The sequence below is a fragment of the Rhineura floridana genome, chromosome 2, assembly GCF_030035675.1.
Source record: "Rhineura floridana isolate rRhiFlo1 chromosome 2, rRhiFlo1.hap2, whole genome shotgun sequence".
NCBI classification, from domain to species: Eukaryota; Metazoa; Chordata; class Lepidosauria; order Squamata; family Rhineuridae; genus Rhineura; species Rhineura floridana.
The window spans coordinates 168,781,577-168,798,225 of NC_084481.1; the positions used below are offsets into that span (position 1 = coordinate 168,781,577).

General features: G+C 45.8%; 1 protein-coding gene across 6 annotated transcripts in view; it reads left to right on the forward strand.

Annotated features, from left to right (window-relative positions):
• Positions 1–16,649, forward strand: part of LTK (leukocyte receptor tyrosine kinase) — a 181,634-nt gene that overhangs the window by 149,363 nt on the left and 15,622 nt on the right. For all 6 annotated transcript variants that reach the window (XM_061611381.1, XM_061611376.1, XM_061611377.1 and 3 more), the window contains 4 exons: positions 267–453; positions 1,522–1,612; positions 3,037–3,101; positions 11,528–11,657. In XM_061611381.1, the coding sequence (XP_061467365.1) occupies positions 267–453; positions 1,522–1,612; positions 3,037–3,101; positions 11,528–11,657 (473 nt within the window). The remainder of the gene's footprint in view (positions 1–266; positions 454–1,521; positions 1,613–3,036; positions 3,102–11,527; positions 11,658–16,649) is intronic.

Consider the following 16,649-nt stretch of genomic DNA (forward strand, 5'->3'; position numbering starts at 1 on the left):
TCTACCAGGGGCATTATGAAATAATTATGTAGGTTGACCTGTGGGGCATTGATGAGTTGATGGGCTTGCCTGAAAACTCTATGATTCAACAAAAAGATCACAATAAATTAGCAAATTCTAACTAAAAACAACAGGTTTTAAATAGTAAAAATAATGCCCAGATGAAAATTTGGAACTTAGGTCACTGTATTATGCATTGTGTCACTTCTCTGCTCTTTCCAGATGTTGGTTATTTCCTCTTTTATCTCTGTGCCCTTTCTCTTCAGTTTATCATCATAAGAAGCAGCAGCTGAAAGGGGCCAGAGCCCATCTCCAAAGCCCAGAATATAATCTGAGCAAAATCCGCACTTCTACCATCATGACAGATTATAACCCCAACTACAGTTTTGCAGGAAAGGCAGCCACACTCAGTGAACTCAAAGAGATCCCACGGAAGAATATCTCCCTGCTTTGGTAATGCTAATGTAGGAAGAGGTATCGCAGCAGAGACTGGAATGTTATTTTAATACTAGTAGCTCTGATGTCAACCTGCTAACCAGAAGGCCTAGAATTTTGCACTAGTTAGAAAAATATACAAACAATTCTGCATAGGACTCAGTTACATCTGAAATTAAGACCATTTGTATCTACTAATGTAGTCCTAAATACGTTGCACAAAATCACAAGTTTTTCTAAATCTCTTGTCATTTCTCACTCGAAACTTCACTTTATGTAGTCCATTGATGCAAGATTGTTGCCTTTGTGCTTAACCAAAAAAAGCCCTCTATTTTTCTCTGTAGTCACCTTGTGTTTTTTTGAAGTGCAGAGTCTCAGGATTCAGATGGAAATTAACAGGTCTTGCATTAGAGATGTGGTTATGGCCATGACTTCTATATCTATTTCTTGTAAATGTGCACCATCTTGATATTTCCCAAAACTGTTTTTGTGAGATAAAGGCTTGTAGAATCTTCTTCGGAGATCTTGGATTGATTTTTATTATAACTGGTGGCCACTACCTATATGAATTTATAAATGATTTGCCCCTTCTCAAATACACACATAAATATGCTCAGATATGTTTTGGACAAACAGTTTGGGGATTGGAATGTAGCTAGCTAAGGAGAGAGAAGCCCGATTCTTACAGTTGTTTAGAAATTCCAGGGCCATGCAGTTTGCTTTTTGGTACTGAAAATGTAGTGCTGTTTGGATATCTGCCTTTCCCCCAATGCTTAATGTGTGTATTTGTAAATGAACAGCTGAAAACACTAAGCTTCAAGCATTCTCCCTGGCAAGAAAAGTGACCCTTTAGCAGCTGCCAGTAGGGATGGGTGGATCTGTCACTTTCGGTTTCTATTTTTTTTCAGTCTTAAATTTAGTTCTCCAAATGTTCACACCAGTTTCTGATTTTTTAAAAAAGTCCTCATGAAAATTCATCAGCATTTTAGCGTGTTTGCATAACATCAGCATTTAGAGTGTTTGCATAACACAGGCATGGGTTGCGCACAAGGTCATGTATGCTTTCTCTTCCTGCCTCCCTTTCAGGGCACTTGGACATGGAGCATTTGGTGAAGTTTACAAAGGAACAGTGGTAGGAATCACAGGAGACCCCAGCCCTCTACAAGTGGCTATCAAGGTTAGTGTCCACAGCTAATGGCCAGAGATTAGATTCCCCCTCCCCCCCCCCCGTTTCTCTTTTTCCCTGGGATTCCTACCCCACTTTAGCAGTCAAGACGACTTACAGATCATTTAGAAACATTATAAAATAAAAAGGCATATAGACAAAAACAGACTAAATGTCTGTTTAATAAGAAAATTAACAAAAGAAGAAAGAAATGTCAGTTTATCAATATTTTTGCTGTGAAAAGAATGGGCAAACAGGTTAGTCTTTAGCTTGGCATTGAAAGATAGTGATGCCAGATGAATATGTCTAGGGAGGAAATTCCACAAGGTGGGTGTCACCACTGAAAAGCCCCCCCCTACCTCTCTCTGGAAGCCACCCACCTAACTTCCAAAGGGGCACAAGACAAACACCTCTGATTTAAGACAACAATTGGTTAACTGGTTCTAGGGTTTGGATTATTTTTTGAAGCATGGGTGCTCAAATATGTGAGTGCATCTGTTCGAAGAATCAAAGTGGCCTCAGTTTGGAGCAGGGACAGCCTCTCAAACAGGCCCACCTCAAACTGAGGCTTGCACCTTCCTTTTGCCCTCCCTGCCTTCCCTGAGGGGGAAAAATATGTTCGGTTATCATGCTGAGATAAGCTCTGAAGAGACCAAACAAGCCTTTTCTCTGGCAGCAAATGGTATGTAGAACATCTTTTGCTACCAAAGTTCATGACACTTGAGTACAAGTACCATTATCCCCAGCAGGACACCTTTCACGTTTGCAGGCTTTTTTCCCTCAGGAAGGCCAGAGGAGGTGGCAGAAGGAAGGGGGTTGGGCTCTCTCCTGCCACCAGTCCCTCCAGTTCCTTGCAATGGAACTGCAAAGAGAGGAAGAGAAAATCATTGGCTTTGTGAGTACTCACAAAGAAAGTCAGCTCACCCCTGAGGTATAGAACAAACTAACAGAAGAAATTGAACGAAATTATATTTTCTTTTATTTGGTTTTGATAATGTAGAGACAGATTGTATCCAGCCTTTGTGTGGGTGAGCATAAAAATTCTCTGAAAACCCACTTGAAAATATATATTCCACCCCCATCCTCTCTCTCTCACTCTCTCTGCTTCCATCAGCATTATTCCCACTCAGAAACTCCACAGAACCATCTCCTAAAATTCACACTATTTGGGATCAGAAGATATTTTGTTGTAAATAATGAGGCTTAAGTATCAGATGCATACAGAGGATATCAAAGTTATGATAATCTTGTTTTCAAGATTTGTTTTATAGCACGTTAGATATTTTATTGTATTTTAGTTGTATTAGCAGCATTGGGGCTGTTTTCAGGCTAAAAAGCAGAATAAAATGAAGAAAAGAGATGTTCTTCTCGTTATCTCATACCAGTAATTGTTTTTTCTTTGTAATGGATTCATTTTTGCCTTTCCCTCTCAATAGACATTGCCAGAAATCTGTTCTGAGCAAGACGAAATGGATTTCCTAATGGAAGCACTGATAATCAGGTGTGTTTTAAATTTTCCTTCTTGCAAGGATTATATGGTTGATAACTTTGGCTAGAAAAGAAAATATCTCTCAGGAGAGAAACTCTACTATAGACTTGCTTTAATTCAGTAGCAGCAACCTTAAGAAGGTGTCTATTGTGCTGACCATTTAATTTACATCTCCATGAACAAGGGACGTTTCCATTTCTTTCTTCCCTTCCCCAGGAACCAGCGATAATGCATGTTACAAACGGTTGTGGTCTTTTAAGGGTTCTGTTGAAATTCTCTGTTCACACTGCTCAGATAGAATCATAGAATCGCAGAGTTGAAAGGGGTCTGTAAGGCCATTGAGTCCCATCCCCTGCTCCTGCTCAGAAGCTGTTGTGTAAAAACTTACAGGCTGCTGCCTCCAATTCATCAGCAATATTCAGTGATTGTATATGCTTTACAATCAAACTGCACATATGGGTCCAGTAGGAAGATGCAGGTGAGCCAGTGTTCCTGGCTCACTGTCCTCACCAAACCCAACGACCATATGCTCAGTGGTAGAGCACATGATGCTTTGCATACAGTAGGCCCCAGGTATAGTTCCTGGCATCTCCAGCTGAAATGGATCAGGTGTAAGGTGATGGGGAAGATCTGCCAGAGATCCTGGATAGCTGTTTCCTCTCAGAGTAGATAATACAAGACCAGATGGACAAATCTTGGACTTTGTATAAGGCAGCATCTTGTGATATATACAAGAAGATACCCAGGCTTGCACCTATGTCTTAAAAACAAGCTTAAACATTCCATACTAAAAAATTTAAAAATGCATAATTTTAAACATTCTTTTTATGACTTTCAATATTTAATGCTCTTTGATGCCCTTTTTGAGACTCATAAGTGCCCCTAATGCCCCACCCTAATTACACTGCTGTCTCTGAGATTCTACTGTATGTGTAGGGAACCTTTGGCCCTCCAGATGTTGCTGAACCCTGGCAATTGTCCATGCTGGCTGTGGCTGATGGGAGTTGCAGTTCAGCAACATCTGGAGCACTAAAGGTTCCCACCTCCATTCTACTGGATGTAAAAAAAAATCTGAAAGATTGTACATGCTGAAAGTGATCGGCAAATAATATTTGTGCTGTGTTTGTCAGTTAAGAATGAAAAGGTTGGCTCAGTCTTGGAATTGTAAGCAGCCTTAAGTCTAAGGTGTATGCCAGCCTCCTTTCACCCATACTTACCTACTTATTTATTTGATTATATCTTGCCCTTCAGCAGGTTCCTAACAAAAGGTTAAAATTACAATAAAACAAATTAAAATGAAAACATTGTTAAACAAGAACACTGAAGCACCATAATATAAAAGAGCAGTATAAAAGCGGAATTAAAAACAAACAGAAAGCAGCATGAAAGCCATGTACAGAGGATTTAAAAGCCTAGGAAAATAAGCATGTCATCGCTTGGTGCCAAAATTTCATCCAGATATAAACATTATGTAAAACAAAGTATCATTTAACCAGGAACGAGTTTCTGAACCCTTTCACAAGTGGAGAAAGAAGGGCTGTGAGGCTGATCGGGCATGAGTAAAACGTCATAACTGTGCCTATTGTGTGGCAGTGAGGGCAATGAAGAAGGCCCACTTCTCTGCCTCCATCGCATCTTCAAGTAGCTGTCCGGCGGAGCTTTTCCATATTGTCAGGAGTCTGTTGACGTCAACTCCAGGAAATGGAGTTTTAGACCCTTCGGAGGCCCACTGTGAATTGTTTGCTAGGCACTTTGAGGGTAAAGTTGCTTGCCTCCATAGCAGTCTTGATGCCCCCTCCACATCTACTGTAGTCCCCAAGGAGGTGTCCAGTGCAAAGTCTGCTGCAACTTCTTGGGAATGGTTTCAGTTGATGCAGCCTGGTGGACAAGGTGCTTGCGATGATGCAGCCAGCAACGTGTCCCCTCGACCCTTGCCCTTTTGGCTTATTAAAGCTTGCCGAAGGGGTTTGACTGAGTGGATCCAGAGTGTGGTCAATGCATCATTGCGGGAAGCAGTGGTTCCGGGCGCCTCGAAAGAGGCGGTGATCCAAGCACTCCTGAAAAAGCCCACCCTGGACCCATTGGTTTATGACAACTACCGACTGGTTGCAAATACCCCCTTTCTAGGGAAGGTGATTGAGAGGGTTGCGGCGCAGCAACTGCAAGTACTCTTGGATGAAACAGATTATCTTGACCCATCCTAGTCTGGGTTAAGGCCTGGTTATGGGACTGAATCGGCCTTGGTTGCCCTGATGGATGACCTTTATCGGGAGAAGGACAGGAGGCATGCGACCCTGTTATTCTTACTTGATCTCTCAGCGGCTTTTGAAACCATTGACCATGGTATCCTTCTGGGTCGACTTGGTGAGATGGGTATTGGAGGCACTGTTTTACGGTGATTCCGATCCTATCTCCAGGGTCGCTCTCAGAGAATAGCACTGGGTGACTGTTTTTCGGCCCTCTGGCAGTTGTGCTGTGGGGTGCCGCAGGGTACCATCTTGTCCCCCACGCTGTTTAACATCTATATGAAGCCCTTGGGAGCAGTCATCAGGAGAGTTGGGGCGAGGTGTCAGCAGTATGCTGACGATACCCAGCTCTATTTCTCTGTAACATCTGAATCAGGAGAGGCTGTGCAAGCCCTTCACTGCTGCATGGACTCAGTGGTGGGCTGGATGAGGGCCAATAAACTGAGTCTGAATCCTAGCAAGACGGAGGCACTGTGGGTTCGTGGTTCCTGAGTTCGGATAATTGGTCAGTTGCCTGCTTTGGATGGGGTTGTACTCTCTCTGAAAGAGCAGGTCCGTAGTCTGGGGTGCTCCTGGATCCATCTTTGTCACTAGAGGCCCAGGTGACTTCAGTGGGTAGGAGTGCCTTTTACCAGCTTTGGCTGATAAGACAGCTGCGGCCATTTCTGGACCGGGATAGCCTGACCACTGTTGTCCACACACTGGTAACCTCCAGGCTGGATTACTGTAATGCACTCTATATTGGGCTGCCCTTGAGGTTGGTCCAGAAGCTGCAGCTGGTGCAAAATGCAGCAGCGAGACTGCTCACTGGGGCAGGGTATTGCCAACATGTTACCCTGCTGCTGAAAGAATTGCACTGGCTGCCCATTTGCTACCGGGCCAAGTTCAAGGTTTCAGTTTTGGTGTACAAAGCCCTATACAGCTTGGGACCAGGATACCTGAAAGACCATCTTACCCCTTATATACCCAGTCGCTCACTGCACTCTGCAGGTGAGGGCCTCCTGCAGATACCATCTTACCAGGAGGTTCATTCTGCACAATATAGGAAACGGACCTTTAGTGTGGCAGCTCCTACCCTGTGGAATGTCCTTGTGATGTTTCTATATTAATGTATATATGGTAAGTGTTGTTGTTTTAGAAGATACATGGTAAGTGGAGTGAAAGAGGGGGAGTGAATGGGCAGTAGAATGCGAGATGATTGGCTGAATGTTTAAAATGGCTGACAGTATAAATGAAAGGATGACAGGTAAATCTGGGTGAATGTGAGGTGGTGAATGGTGGAATCTGGGGGGGAGAAGAGAAAGAGTGGATTGCTTGGTGGGGTTTGAGAGAGTTGTTTGCCAGGAGAGAGTGAAGAAGGAGGGGGGTGGAGTTCAGATTAGTATTGAGTAAAACCATATGCTTATGTGCCTTAAGAAGAAATCTTGTTAATCTTGTTAGCTTTGTTATCTGTAATAAATACTTAATTTGGTTTACCAAAGGCCTGATCCTTGGCTGGGGTTTCACAGACCAGAAGGGAGGGTAAGGTAATGACCAAGGCTGAAGGGGAACTGTAACAAATGGTGGCAGCGGTGAAGAGAATAACAATACCAGTATTCAGAGTCTCTGGGAATACTAGTATTGGGACGTTACTGGTGGTTGCCTAGCAGGGGGATCTGTTGAGATCTGTGCTAGAGTGGATAGGTAAACCATAAGAGAGTGCGATCCGGACTGGTGGAGTCCCTGGTGGTGCCTAGAGACAGGCAGTAACCACAAGCAGGTAGGAACCTGACAGGGAGAGCCAGGGAAGGACGCATCACAGTTCTCCCCTTAAATATTAGGCAGGCGCCATCTTTGTTATCTTTTCGGCGCCTTTTGAAGACTTTCCTCTTTCAACAAGCCTTTTAAGTTGAGACCTATCTCAATCTACGTCTGTGTTTTTTAAAAAAAAGCAGTATGTTTTTAACCCTTTTTAAAAGCTGTTTTTAAAAGCTGTTTTTTAAAAAATGTTTTTAACGTTTTGTTTTAATGTATTTTAAGGTCTGTTTTTATGATGTTTTAAAGTGTTTTTAGTGTTTTTGTTTGCCACCCTGAGCTCCTGGGTGGAAGGGTGGGAAATAAATAAATAATAATAACCCATACCACAGAAATTATTACTGGACATGGAACAATAGCTCACTGAAATTATTGAAAGCACAAATAGTGTCAGGGAGTCCCTAAAACATAAGCAGCAGAGGTGGACTAGAGGCCAGAGGGGCAGATCAGAATCAGTACCAGGAAATGCAGGGCAAGCAGGTAAGGAGCCAGAGAGAAAGGCAGGAATGGACAGAATTCAAGATAGAGGCCTGCAATCCCATGGATATGTAACCTGGGAGCAAGCACCAGTGAAAACAGTAGGATTTTATTCTCATTGCAGTTTTTTAAAAGCAGTGGTGGCTCCATGTCAGTGGGGCAATGGAATCCACTCGCACCTTGTCAGCTCCTTGACAGTTCAGACTAAAACCCAGAGCAGATTCCACTGCCCCACTGACATGGAGCCATCAGCTGTCCCTGCTTAAAAGTGTGAGATCAGAAGAAGTAAAAGAAGCAGAAGAGAACTACTGGAAGGTCCAGCTAAGGAGTTCTGAAACCAAGCTGTTCAGCAGCAGCTAATCTACCAGCAGCTTCTTCCTGCTTCTTCTCTGCAGGACACTGGGGACAGCGGGCCACATTACAGAAGAAAATGAAGCCCAAGTGAAGACATTTATATGAAGGGCTGCCATACGGAGAAGTGGCAATGAGATTTCTCCACGGCACTCACATCCCCAATGATGCTCACCCTGCTGACCCTGCCCCCCTGCGGTCTGTGTTTGGTGTGGATGTCTGCTAAGCTGTGCCTATGCATGAGTTGCCTGACATGCGTAGGTGCTCCTCATAATATGGAGTGCCTATGTGCATATAGCTACTCATGTAGGTGCCCCTTTATGGAAAACAGTGCTGAACATGCAGACATTGAAAGGCGTGATTAGTGGTATGGTCCTGCCCTGAGTAATGACGCTTTTTCCCAGTGATTCACTCTAAATGTGAGGTGAAAAGCAAGAATTTGAAGATGTGTGATAAGAGCTACAGTTAACCAGAGCTCCTAGGTGCACATTTGCCATGCATTACCACAGGGATTGCCAACGTGGTGCTCTTCAACTCCCATCATCACTGAGAGCCACTGTGGTGTAGTGGTTAGAGTGTTGGACTAGGATTTGGGAGGCCAGGGTTCAAATTCCCATTCAGCCATGAAGCTTGCTGGGTGACCTTGGGCTAGTCACTGCCTCTCAGTCTAACCTACCTCACAGGGTTGTTCTGAGGATAATATGGAGAGGAGGAGAACCATGTGCCCCACCTTGAGTTCCTTGGAGTAAAGGCGGGGTATAAATGTAATAAATAAATAAATAATCCCTGACCACTGGCCATGCCAGCTGGGGCTGATGGGAGCTGGGGTCCAACAACATCTGGAGGGCACTACATTGGCAACCCCTGCATTACAGTGTTCACTATAGAGATGATACAGGAATTGGACAAATAGGAACTTGTCCTTCCCATAACATGAGAGGTAGGTCTGAGGTGATTCTTCCTAACAAATGCTGTAGTTGTGTTTGTTCCCATTGTGTTTTGTTCCTCTTGACTGCAAAAGTGAGACACACCTCGGTAAACTTTCTTGCATGTTCTTACACATTAAAATGCCAAGTAAGTGAGAGATTACATTGTTTATGGCTAGACCGATTAACCTTAATTGCTCCCTGCCTTCTCCTGAGTGGAAACAAAACTATCCTGAGGCATTTGAGGGTAGTTGCCTCTCCTCTCCCCTCAGACACACACACACTACCCTCCAGCTCCAAGACACTAGGCCTAAGCAGATGCCTCCCTCCCTCACAAGCTGACACTTTGAGTGACAACTCAAGGCAAAGAAATGCTCATGCATTTTGTTTGTTTTTATTTTTAAAAGCCTGCCTGCAGATACTTTCACATGTGTTGGGTTTGTCAGCTACTCCTACTCATAGGAAAATCATAAATTCACATCTCTAACCCAGCTTAGCTCTTATGGAACTTTTTGCTATGAATGTTTGTCTTGTGAACACAAGAAAAACGCAGATTATGTTGAAATAAATTTAATTTTATTCGTTGAAAATCCTTACCCTAAAGGTTTTGGATGGGCAACAGTGCAATGAAAGTATATGTAACATATTCCAGTAAGACAGAGATGGTACCAGTCTTTTTGACAGAGGCACCACAAGTCAAGACCAAAGCAAGATATCCCTCTCAGATCTCCCCTCAGTTTCTGTCACTGTATCTTAGGCTGCGTACTTCGCCATACATTTAAAGCACTTTCAAGGCATGCCTCCCCCCTAAAGAATTCTGGGAACTGTAATTTAGCCCTCACAGGCCTACAATTTTCAGCATCCTTAACAAACTACAGTTCCTAGGATTCCTTGGGGAGGGGAAAAATGTGCTTTAAATGTATGGTCTATTTCTTGTCTTATCTCATCCACTTAACTCTCCCTACAAACAGCATCGATTTATTACAGGAACTCATGTACAAAAAGAAGTCCAGTGCTCAAATTATGGAAGAAAATATAGTAGTTGCTTCCAGACCATCTGTTTATTGAGCTTTCACCCTGATCTGTTTGCACTACGTTTGCAGGGAGGTTATAGGCCATAATGTCAAGCAATTATTATCCCACACTTTCCAGTGCATTTCCCCATCACTTCCTTACCCCCCCAAAATCCAGATTTTTTTGGAGGCAGGCTTGTTGCGCAAGAGCCCCAAATCAAGTTTAATTGTGCAACCTGAGTTTGCCAGTGTACCATTGAATCCCACCTACAAAAGTGACACTCTGGAAGTGGCCCAAGGGTCTGGGGAAGGGTTAGTGGTAGAGGACCTGCTTTGCTTGTGAAAGGTCCTAGGTTCAATCCCCAGCATCTCCAGGTAGGGCTAGAAATGTTCCCTACATGAAATCCTGGAAAGCTGCTGCCAGTCAATGTAGACAACTAGATGGATCGATGGCCTGACGAAGTATAAGGCAGCTTCCTGTGTCTGTTAATGAAATGTATGAGCCCATTTCCTCCTCCACAGCCTTCTTATAACAGCAGCTAAGGGAGCAATCACAAAAGGTAAGAAGGCTGGCCTCCTTATAATTCAAGTATCAAGAAGCCCAGTGTGTTTTTTAAGGTGCCTGAAACTTTATTTAAATATAGAGACAAGAACGTCTAAAACAGTTCATTTAATTCACAGCTCCCTCCAATTACTCTGTTTCATGTAATACCTTTGCACTTAATTGTCACTGACTGCATTTTGTGCTTTATGGTGGGTGGGTGGGAGCAATCTTCTCCATGGACACTGCAGAGCTGAGTATTGTAGCCAGCATTAAGCCTGCTGGAAGTTCTGCTTGCCATCATGATCTCCATATACAGTTACATTCTGCAGCAGAGGTTAAGCAGTACCATTACAGCTTGCTCTTATTTAATGTCTTAGGTTAAGGATCAGTGACTGGCAACCCACTGGCCAAATCCTGCTCCTGATGCAAGAGACGTCTATGGAGAGAGTACTGACTGTGGCCTTAAGACTTGCCAGCACTCCACTTTGGGCAGGAGGATTGAGGACCTGGCCCACTGCCCTCCATGCCTTTCTCATAGCCCTGAAGTAACATTAGTTGCTGAGGCTTTAGTTCCATTAGAGGAGAGCCATTTTACTAGAGCATATGTTTTGCATGCAGAAGGTTCCAGGTTCAAACCCCTTCATCTCCAGGTAGGGTTGGGAAAGTCCCCTGCTTGAAATCTTGGAGACCTGTCTGTAGTTGGTGTTGACCATCCTTCCCCAACAAGGTACCCACCAGTTCTTTTGGACTACCACTTCCATTATCCCTGACCATTGGCCACGCTGGTTAGGGCTGATGAGAGTTGTAGTCCAAAACACCTAGAGAGCACCAGATTGGGGAAGACTGATTTAGACTGAGCTAGAAGAGCCAGTGGTCTGACTCAGTGCAAGTTAGCTTCCCATATCACCTGTATAGTGCAGCATCTCTCAGGTCTAAAATCCTTAGACTTCACAGAATTGCAAGAATGATAACACTCAATTCACCAGAGCTTAGCAAGAGACTAAATGGGGGATCTTGGCCACTCCCTAACATCGCAATCAATTTTCTCTCCTCTCTTCCATGCTGTTGTGTTGTGGGTGGTTTGCAGTAAGTTCAATCACCAGAATATTGTGCAGTGCATTGGGGTAAGCCTCCAAACCTTGCCTCGCTTCATCCTGTTGGAGCTCATGACTGGTGGAGATATGAAGAGCTTCCTTCGGCAGAACCGGCCTCGAGTGGTGAGTCAATCCTTGCTCCTCCCCTTCCCCACCTCTGCTGTCTAAGATTTTGTTGCTGATGCCCAGCAACAGCCATCGAGTGACTTTGCATGTTGTGAGAGAATGTGAATAAAATTGTTACTCACTGCAGACTTTCTAGAGTTTATTTTGTTGGAAAGTAGAAAGAGAGTTATCACAAAATGAAGAATAAGCTCCACTGATAATCAGGTGAATGGCCCAAGCCCAGCTTAAACTACACACTAGTCTTCCAAAACCTAGTGCCCTCCAGATTCCCATCAGCTCAAGCCAGCACTGCCAATGGTCAGGGACAATGGGAGTTGTAGTGCAGAAGATCTGGGGTGCACCAGCTTGGGGAAGACTCCTGCCCAGGACACTCCCCAAACCAGCATACCTAGCATTGTACTGGGGAAGGGGGGATATAAGTCAAGCCTGCCAGGGGCAGCAGGTTGCACTAACAGTGACCCCCCAAGGGGCAGCACAAAAGGAAGTGGTCTCTTTGGGTCACTTTGTTGGGGTGCAACAAGGGCGTGGGTTCCCTTTAGTTCATTGTACTGGGTACAGCTGAAATCTCTTTTTCCTCTGGGTGTTTTTTCTCTGGACCACTTCCACAGTGAGAGACAGAAGGTGGCCTTTGGTAGTGAAAGATAGAAGTGGTTTCATGCCCTGGAGAGAGTTTATTTTAGCATGGAACTGTGCCCTTCCTGGGTGGGAGACAGTGGGGAGAGATTTTTGTCCCAGGTGAGAGCTTAGGAATGAGTCATGCCTAATATTTTTATGCTGTAGGTGTCTCCCAGTTTGATGTTTCTTAGCATGAATTGGTAGAAGACCGACTGGTACTGTCGTATTATGGAATAGCTGGTTGTGTGAAAGTATCTTTGATATGTGTCTGGGAAGTTTGGGGTTGGGTGGGAATGGGGGATGCCTCTTCTATCCCAGTGGCCATAGGTCAAGGAAAGTACACCCTTGTTGGGAAGAGGATTCCATTACAAGAGACAGGATATAATAATAATAAATAATAATAATAAATTTAATTTCTGTGTCGCCTATCTGGCCAATGGCCACTCTAGGCGACGTACAAAACAGTTAAAACACAAAATGAGAAAATACAATGATACAATATAAAAACAGTATAAAAACAATGCAGCTGCAACAACAATATTAAAACAGGGCAGGAGGCATTTCAGTTATAGCAATTAACCCTCCCCGGAGATCCCAAAGGCCTGTTGAAAGAGCCAGGTCTTTAAGGCTTTCCGAAATACATTTAGGGAAGAGGCGTGCCGGAGATCTTGTGGGAGGGAGTTCCAAAGAGTGGGGGCCGCCACTGAGAATGCCCTTTCTCTAGTACCCACCAATCTGGCTGTTTTTGTTGGCGGGATTGAGTGAAGGCCCTGTGTGGCTGATCTTGTCGGGCGGCATAGTTGGTGGCGTTGAAGGTGCTCCGTAAGACAGACGGGGCCGAAACCGTATAGGGATTTAAAGGTCAATACCAACACCTTGAATTGGGCTCGGAAAACAACTGGAAGCCAGTGTAGATCGAACAACACTGGTGTGATGTGATCTCGGCGGCGACTATTCGTAAGTAGTCGAGCTGCCGCATTTTGTATAAGTTGTAATTTCCGGACCGTTTTCAAGGGTAACCCCACGTAGAGCGCATTACAGTAGTCCAGACGAGAGGTGACCAGGGCGTGTACCACTAGTGGGAGCTGATGAACAGGAAGGTAGGGTTGTAGCCTTCGTATGAGGTGTAGTTGATACCAGGCTGCCCGACTCACTGCCGAAATCTGAGCCTCCATGGACAGCCTGGAATCAAGCACAACCCCAAGGCTACGGACCTGGTCCTTCAGGGGTAGACTCACCCCATTGAATTTCAGGTCAATATCTCCCAACCTTCTCTTGTCCCCTACGAGTAGCACCTCGGTCTTATCGGGGTTCAACTTCAGCTTGTTCCTTCCCATCCATCCACTCACGGATTCCAGGCACTTGGACAAGGTCTCCACAGCCAACTCTGGTGAAGCTTTAAACGAGAGATAGAGCTGAGTGTCATCCGCATATTGGTGACACTGCAGCCCAAATCTCCTAATGATTGTCCCCAGCGGCTTCATATAAATGTTAAATAGCATGGGAGAGAGGATAGAGCCCTGTGGCACACCACAATTGAGAGGCCAAGGGTCTGAAACCTCCTCCCCCAATGCTACCTGTTGGTACCTGTAGGAGAGAAAGGAATGGAACCACTGTAATACAGTGCCTCCAATTCCTAATCCCTCCAGGCGAAGTAAAAGGATACTGTGGTCGACAGTATCAAAAGCCGCTGAGAGATCGAGGAGGACAAGAAAGGTGAATTCTCCCCTATCTAAAGCCCTCCTCAAATCATCTACCAGAGCGACCAAGGCTGTTTCAGTTCCGTGACCAGTCCTGAAACCCGATTGGTATGGATCCAAGTAATCCATTTCATCCAAGTGTGCTGACAACTGGTTGGCCACCACTCGCTCAATGACCTTGCCCAGAAATGGTAGGTTCGAAATTGGGCGGAAGTTATTGAAAACTTGGGGATCCAAGGAGGGCTTCTTTAAGATGGGCTTTACAATTGCCTCCTTGAATGCTGATGGCATCACACCCTCTTTCAAGGATGCGTTTACCACCGCTTTGATCCCCTCGCCCAATTTCTCTCTGCAGCTCATAAGGAGCCACGAAGGGCAAGGATCAGTCAGACAAGTGGTAGGCTTCACAGATGAAAGCACCTTGTCCACTTCCTCAGAAGGGAGAAGCTGAAACCGATCCCAACTTACCAGCATGCAACTGGCCGACTCTGGTTCATCCACTGTGTCCACGGCGCACGGGATCAAGCTCCGTAAGTGTTCGATTTTATCAGCGAAGTGCTTTGCTAATAAGTCACAGGAGGCCTTTGACTGTTCCAAGGGTTCCTGAGCAACTGGACCGAGCAGGCTTCGGACCACCTGGAACAGCCTCCTGGGACAGCACTCCGCAGACGCAATAGAGGCAGCAAAGAAAGCCTTCTGTCCTGCCTTTATTGCCACTTGGTAGGCAGCTACTGCTGTTCTAACCTGTGTCCGGACATCTTTGGAGCGGGATTTCCGCCACCGGCGCTCTAGTCGTCTCACCTCCTGTCTCAGACTACGCAACCGTGGTGTATACCATGGTGCTAGCTGAGTTCTATTCAGGGGGAGAGGACGTTTCGGAGCCACCCGGTCTAATGCCCTGGTGATCCCCACGTTCCACTCCTTCACCAGGGTTTCAACTGGGCGACCTTCAGCAGGTTCCAATTCCCCAAGCGCAGTCAGGAATCCATCCGGATCCATCAGGCGTCTGGGGCGGACCATTTTAATAGGTCCTTCACCCCTGCGGAGGGGGCATGGCAACGAGAAGTCCATATTTACCAGGTAGTGGTCTGACCATGACACAGGAGTGGCGTAAGCCACTCCCAACTTCAGACCACTTCTCTCCTCTCCCAGGACAAACACAAGGTCGAGAGCATGACCGGCTACATGGGTGGGCCCAGTGTTACTTAGGTGCAGTTCCCAGGAAGCCATGGTTTCCAGGAAATCCCGAGGGGCTCCTGTGAGGGCGGCCTCGGCATGCACGTTAAAGTCACCCAGCACTAACAGCTCTGGGGACAATGCCCGTACAGTCGAGACCACCTCCAGCACCTCGGCCAGGGAATCTGCCATGCAGCGGGGTGGGCGGTACACCAGCAAGATCCCTAAACTGCCGTTTGGGCCCAACCTCCAGTACATACAATCAACAAATTGAGTCCTATGGAGGGGAGGTCTGGCAAAAACCAAGGACTCTCGATAGATGACTGCCACACCCCCTCCCCGCCTTCCCACCCTCGGCTGCTGTGCATAACGGAAACCTGGCGGACACATGGCCTCAAGAATGGGAGCAGAGGCTTCGTCCAGCCAAGTCTCCATAATACATGCTAGGTCTGCGCGCCCATCCAAGATCATATCATGGATGAGCGAGGTTTTCTGAACCACAGACCTGGCATTACATAACAGCAGTCGAAGGTCGGTAGGAACTTTGCGTCCCCCAGTTTTCGTCTGGTTCTGAGCAGACCCGGAACATGGGATAGATATAATGCATCTGTCCCATGTTCCCCTATTCCGGCTTGGTCTGCCAGCAGCACCCTTCCAGCGCCTGCCGCCCAAACTTCCTATAACTTTGCCCCCCACCTCCCTCCCTGGCTTCCCTTTTCTGTTTCTCCTCTGGCGTCTCAAGTTCCTGGTTGCTTTACCACCATAACTCCCTCCAATCTGACTGTTCTGTTATTAAATGCCAGGTCTGTTCATAATAATCATCCTTGATTTGATAATGGATGAGGAAATTGAACTGGCATTTATCATCAAGACCTAGGTGGGCAAGCTGAGAGGAGTGGATCTTACCCAGCTTTTTCCCGCCAGGGTACTCAGTGCAGTACCAGCACAGACTGGTGGTGCTGTAGTCTGTAAATCTTCCATCTTACTCACCAGGACACCTCTCTCTTTTGGGACTGGTCTGAAGGGTCTGCACCCAGTGTCAGGCTAAACAGACAGACTGGGGATGCTTCTGGACTATCAGCCACTCTGTTGTCCAGAGGCCTCCTTGACCTAGCTGGTGGAAGCATGATGTTGGAGAAACCTATGACTATTGTCCTAGGAGAGTTCAATGTTCATGCTGAGGCTGTTCTAGCTGGTCTGGTTTGGGACTTCGTGGCCTGCATGGTCATCATGACGCTGTCCCACATGGTCATCAGCCCAAACAATTGTGCAAGACATACCCTCAATTTGTTTTTTGCCCCTGGTCGCAAGGTTGGTGATCTAGAAATGGGGGTGGTGGTTCTATATTGTTTGGGCTAACGGTACCAATTTCCATTTATAGGGATGAGAGACTCATTAAGATGGTCCACCATGGATTCCAATAGATTTTTTAAAATTCTTTGGCAGATTTCCCAGTTGATACAGCTGGTGACCCTGCCAGTGCCCTTGCTCACTGTGA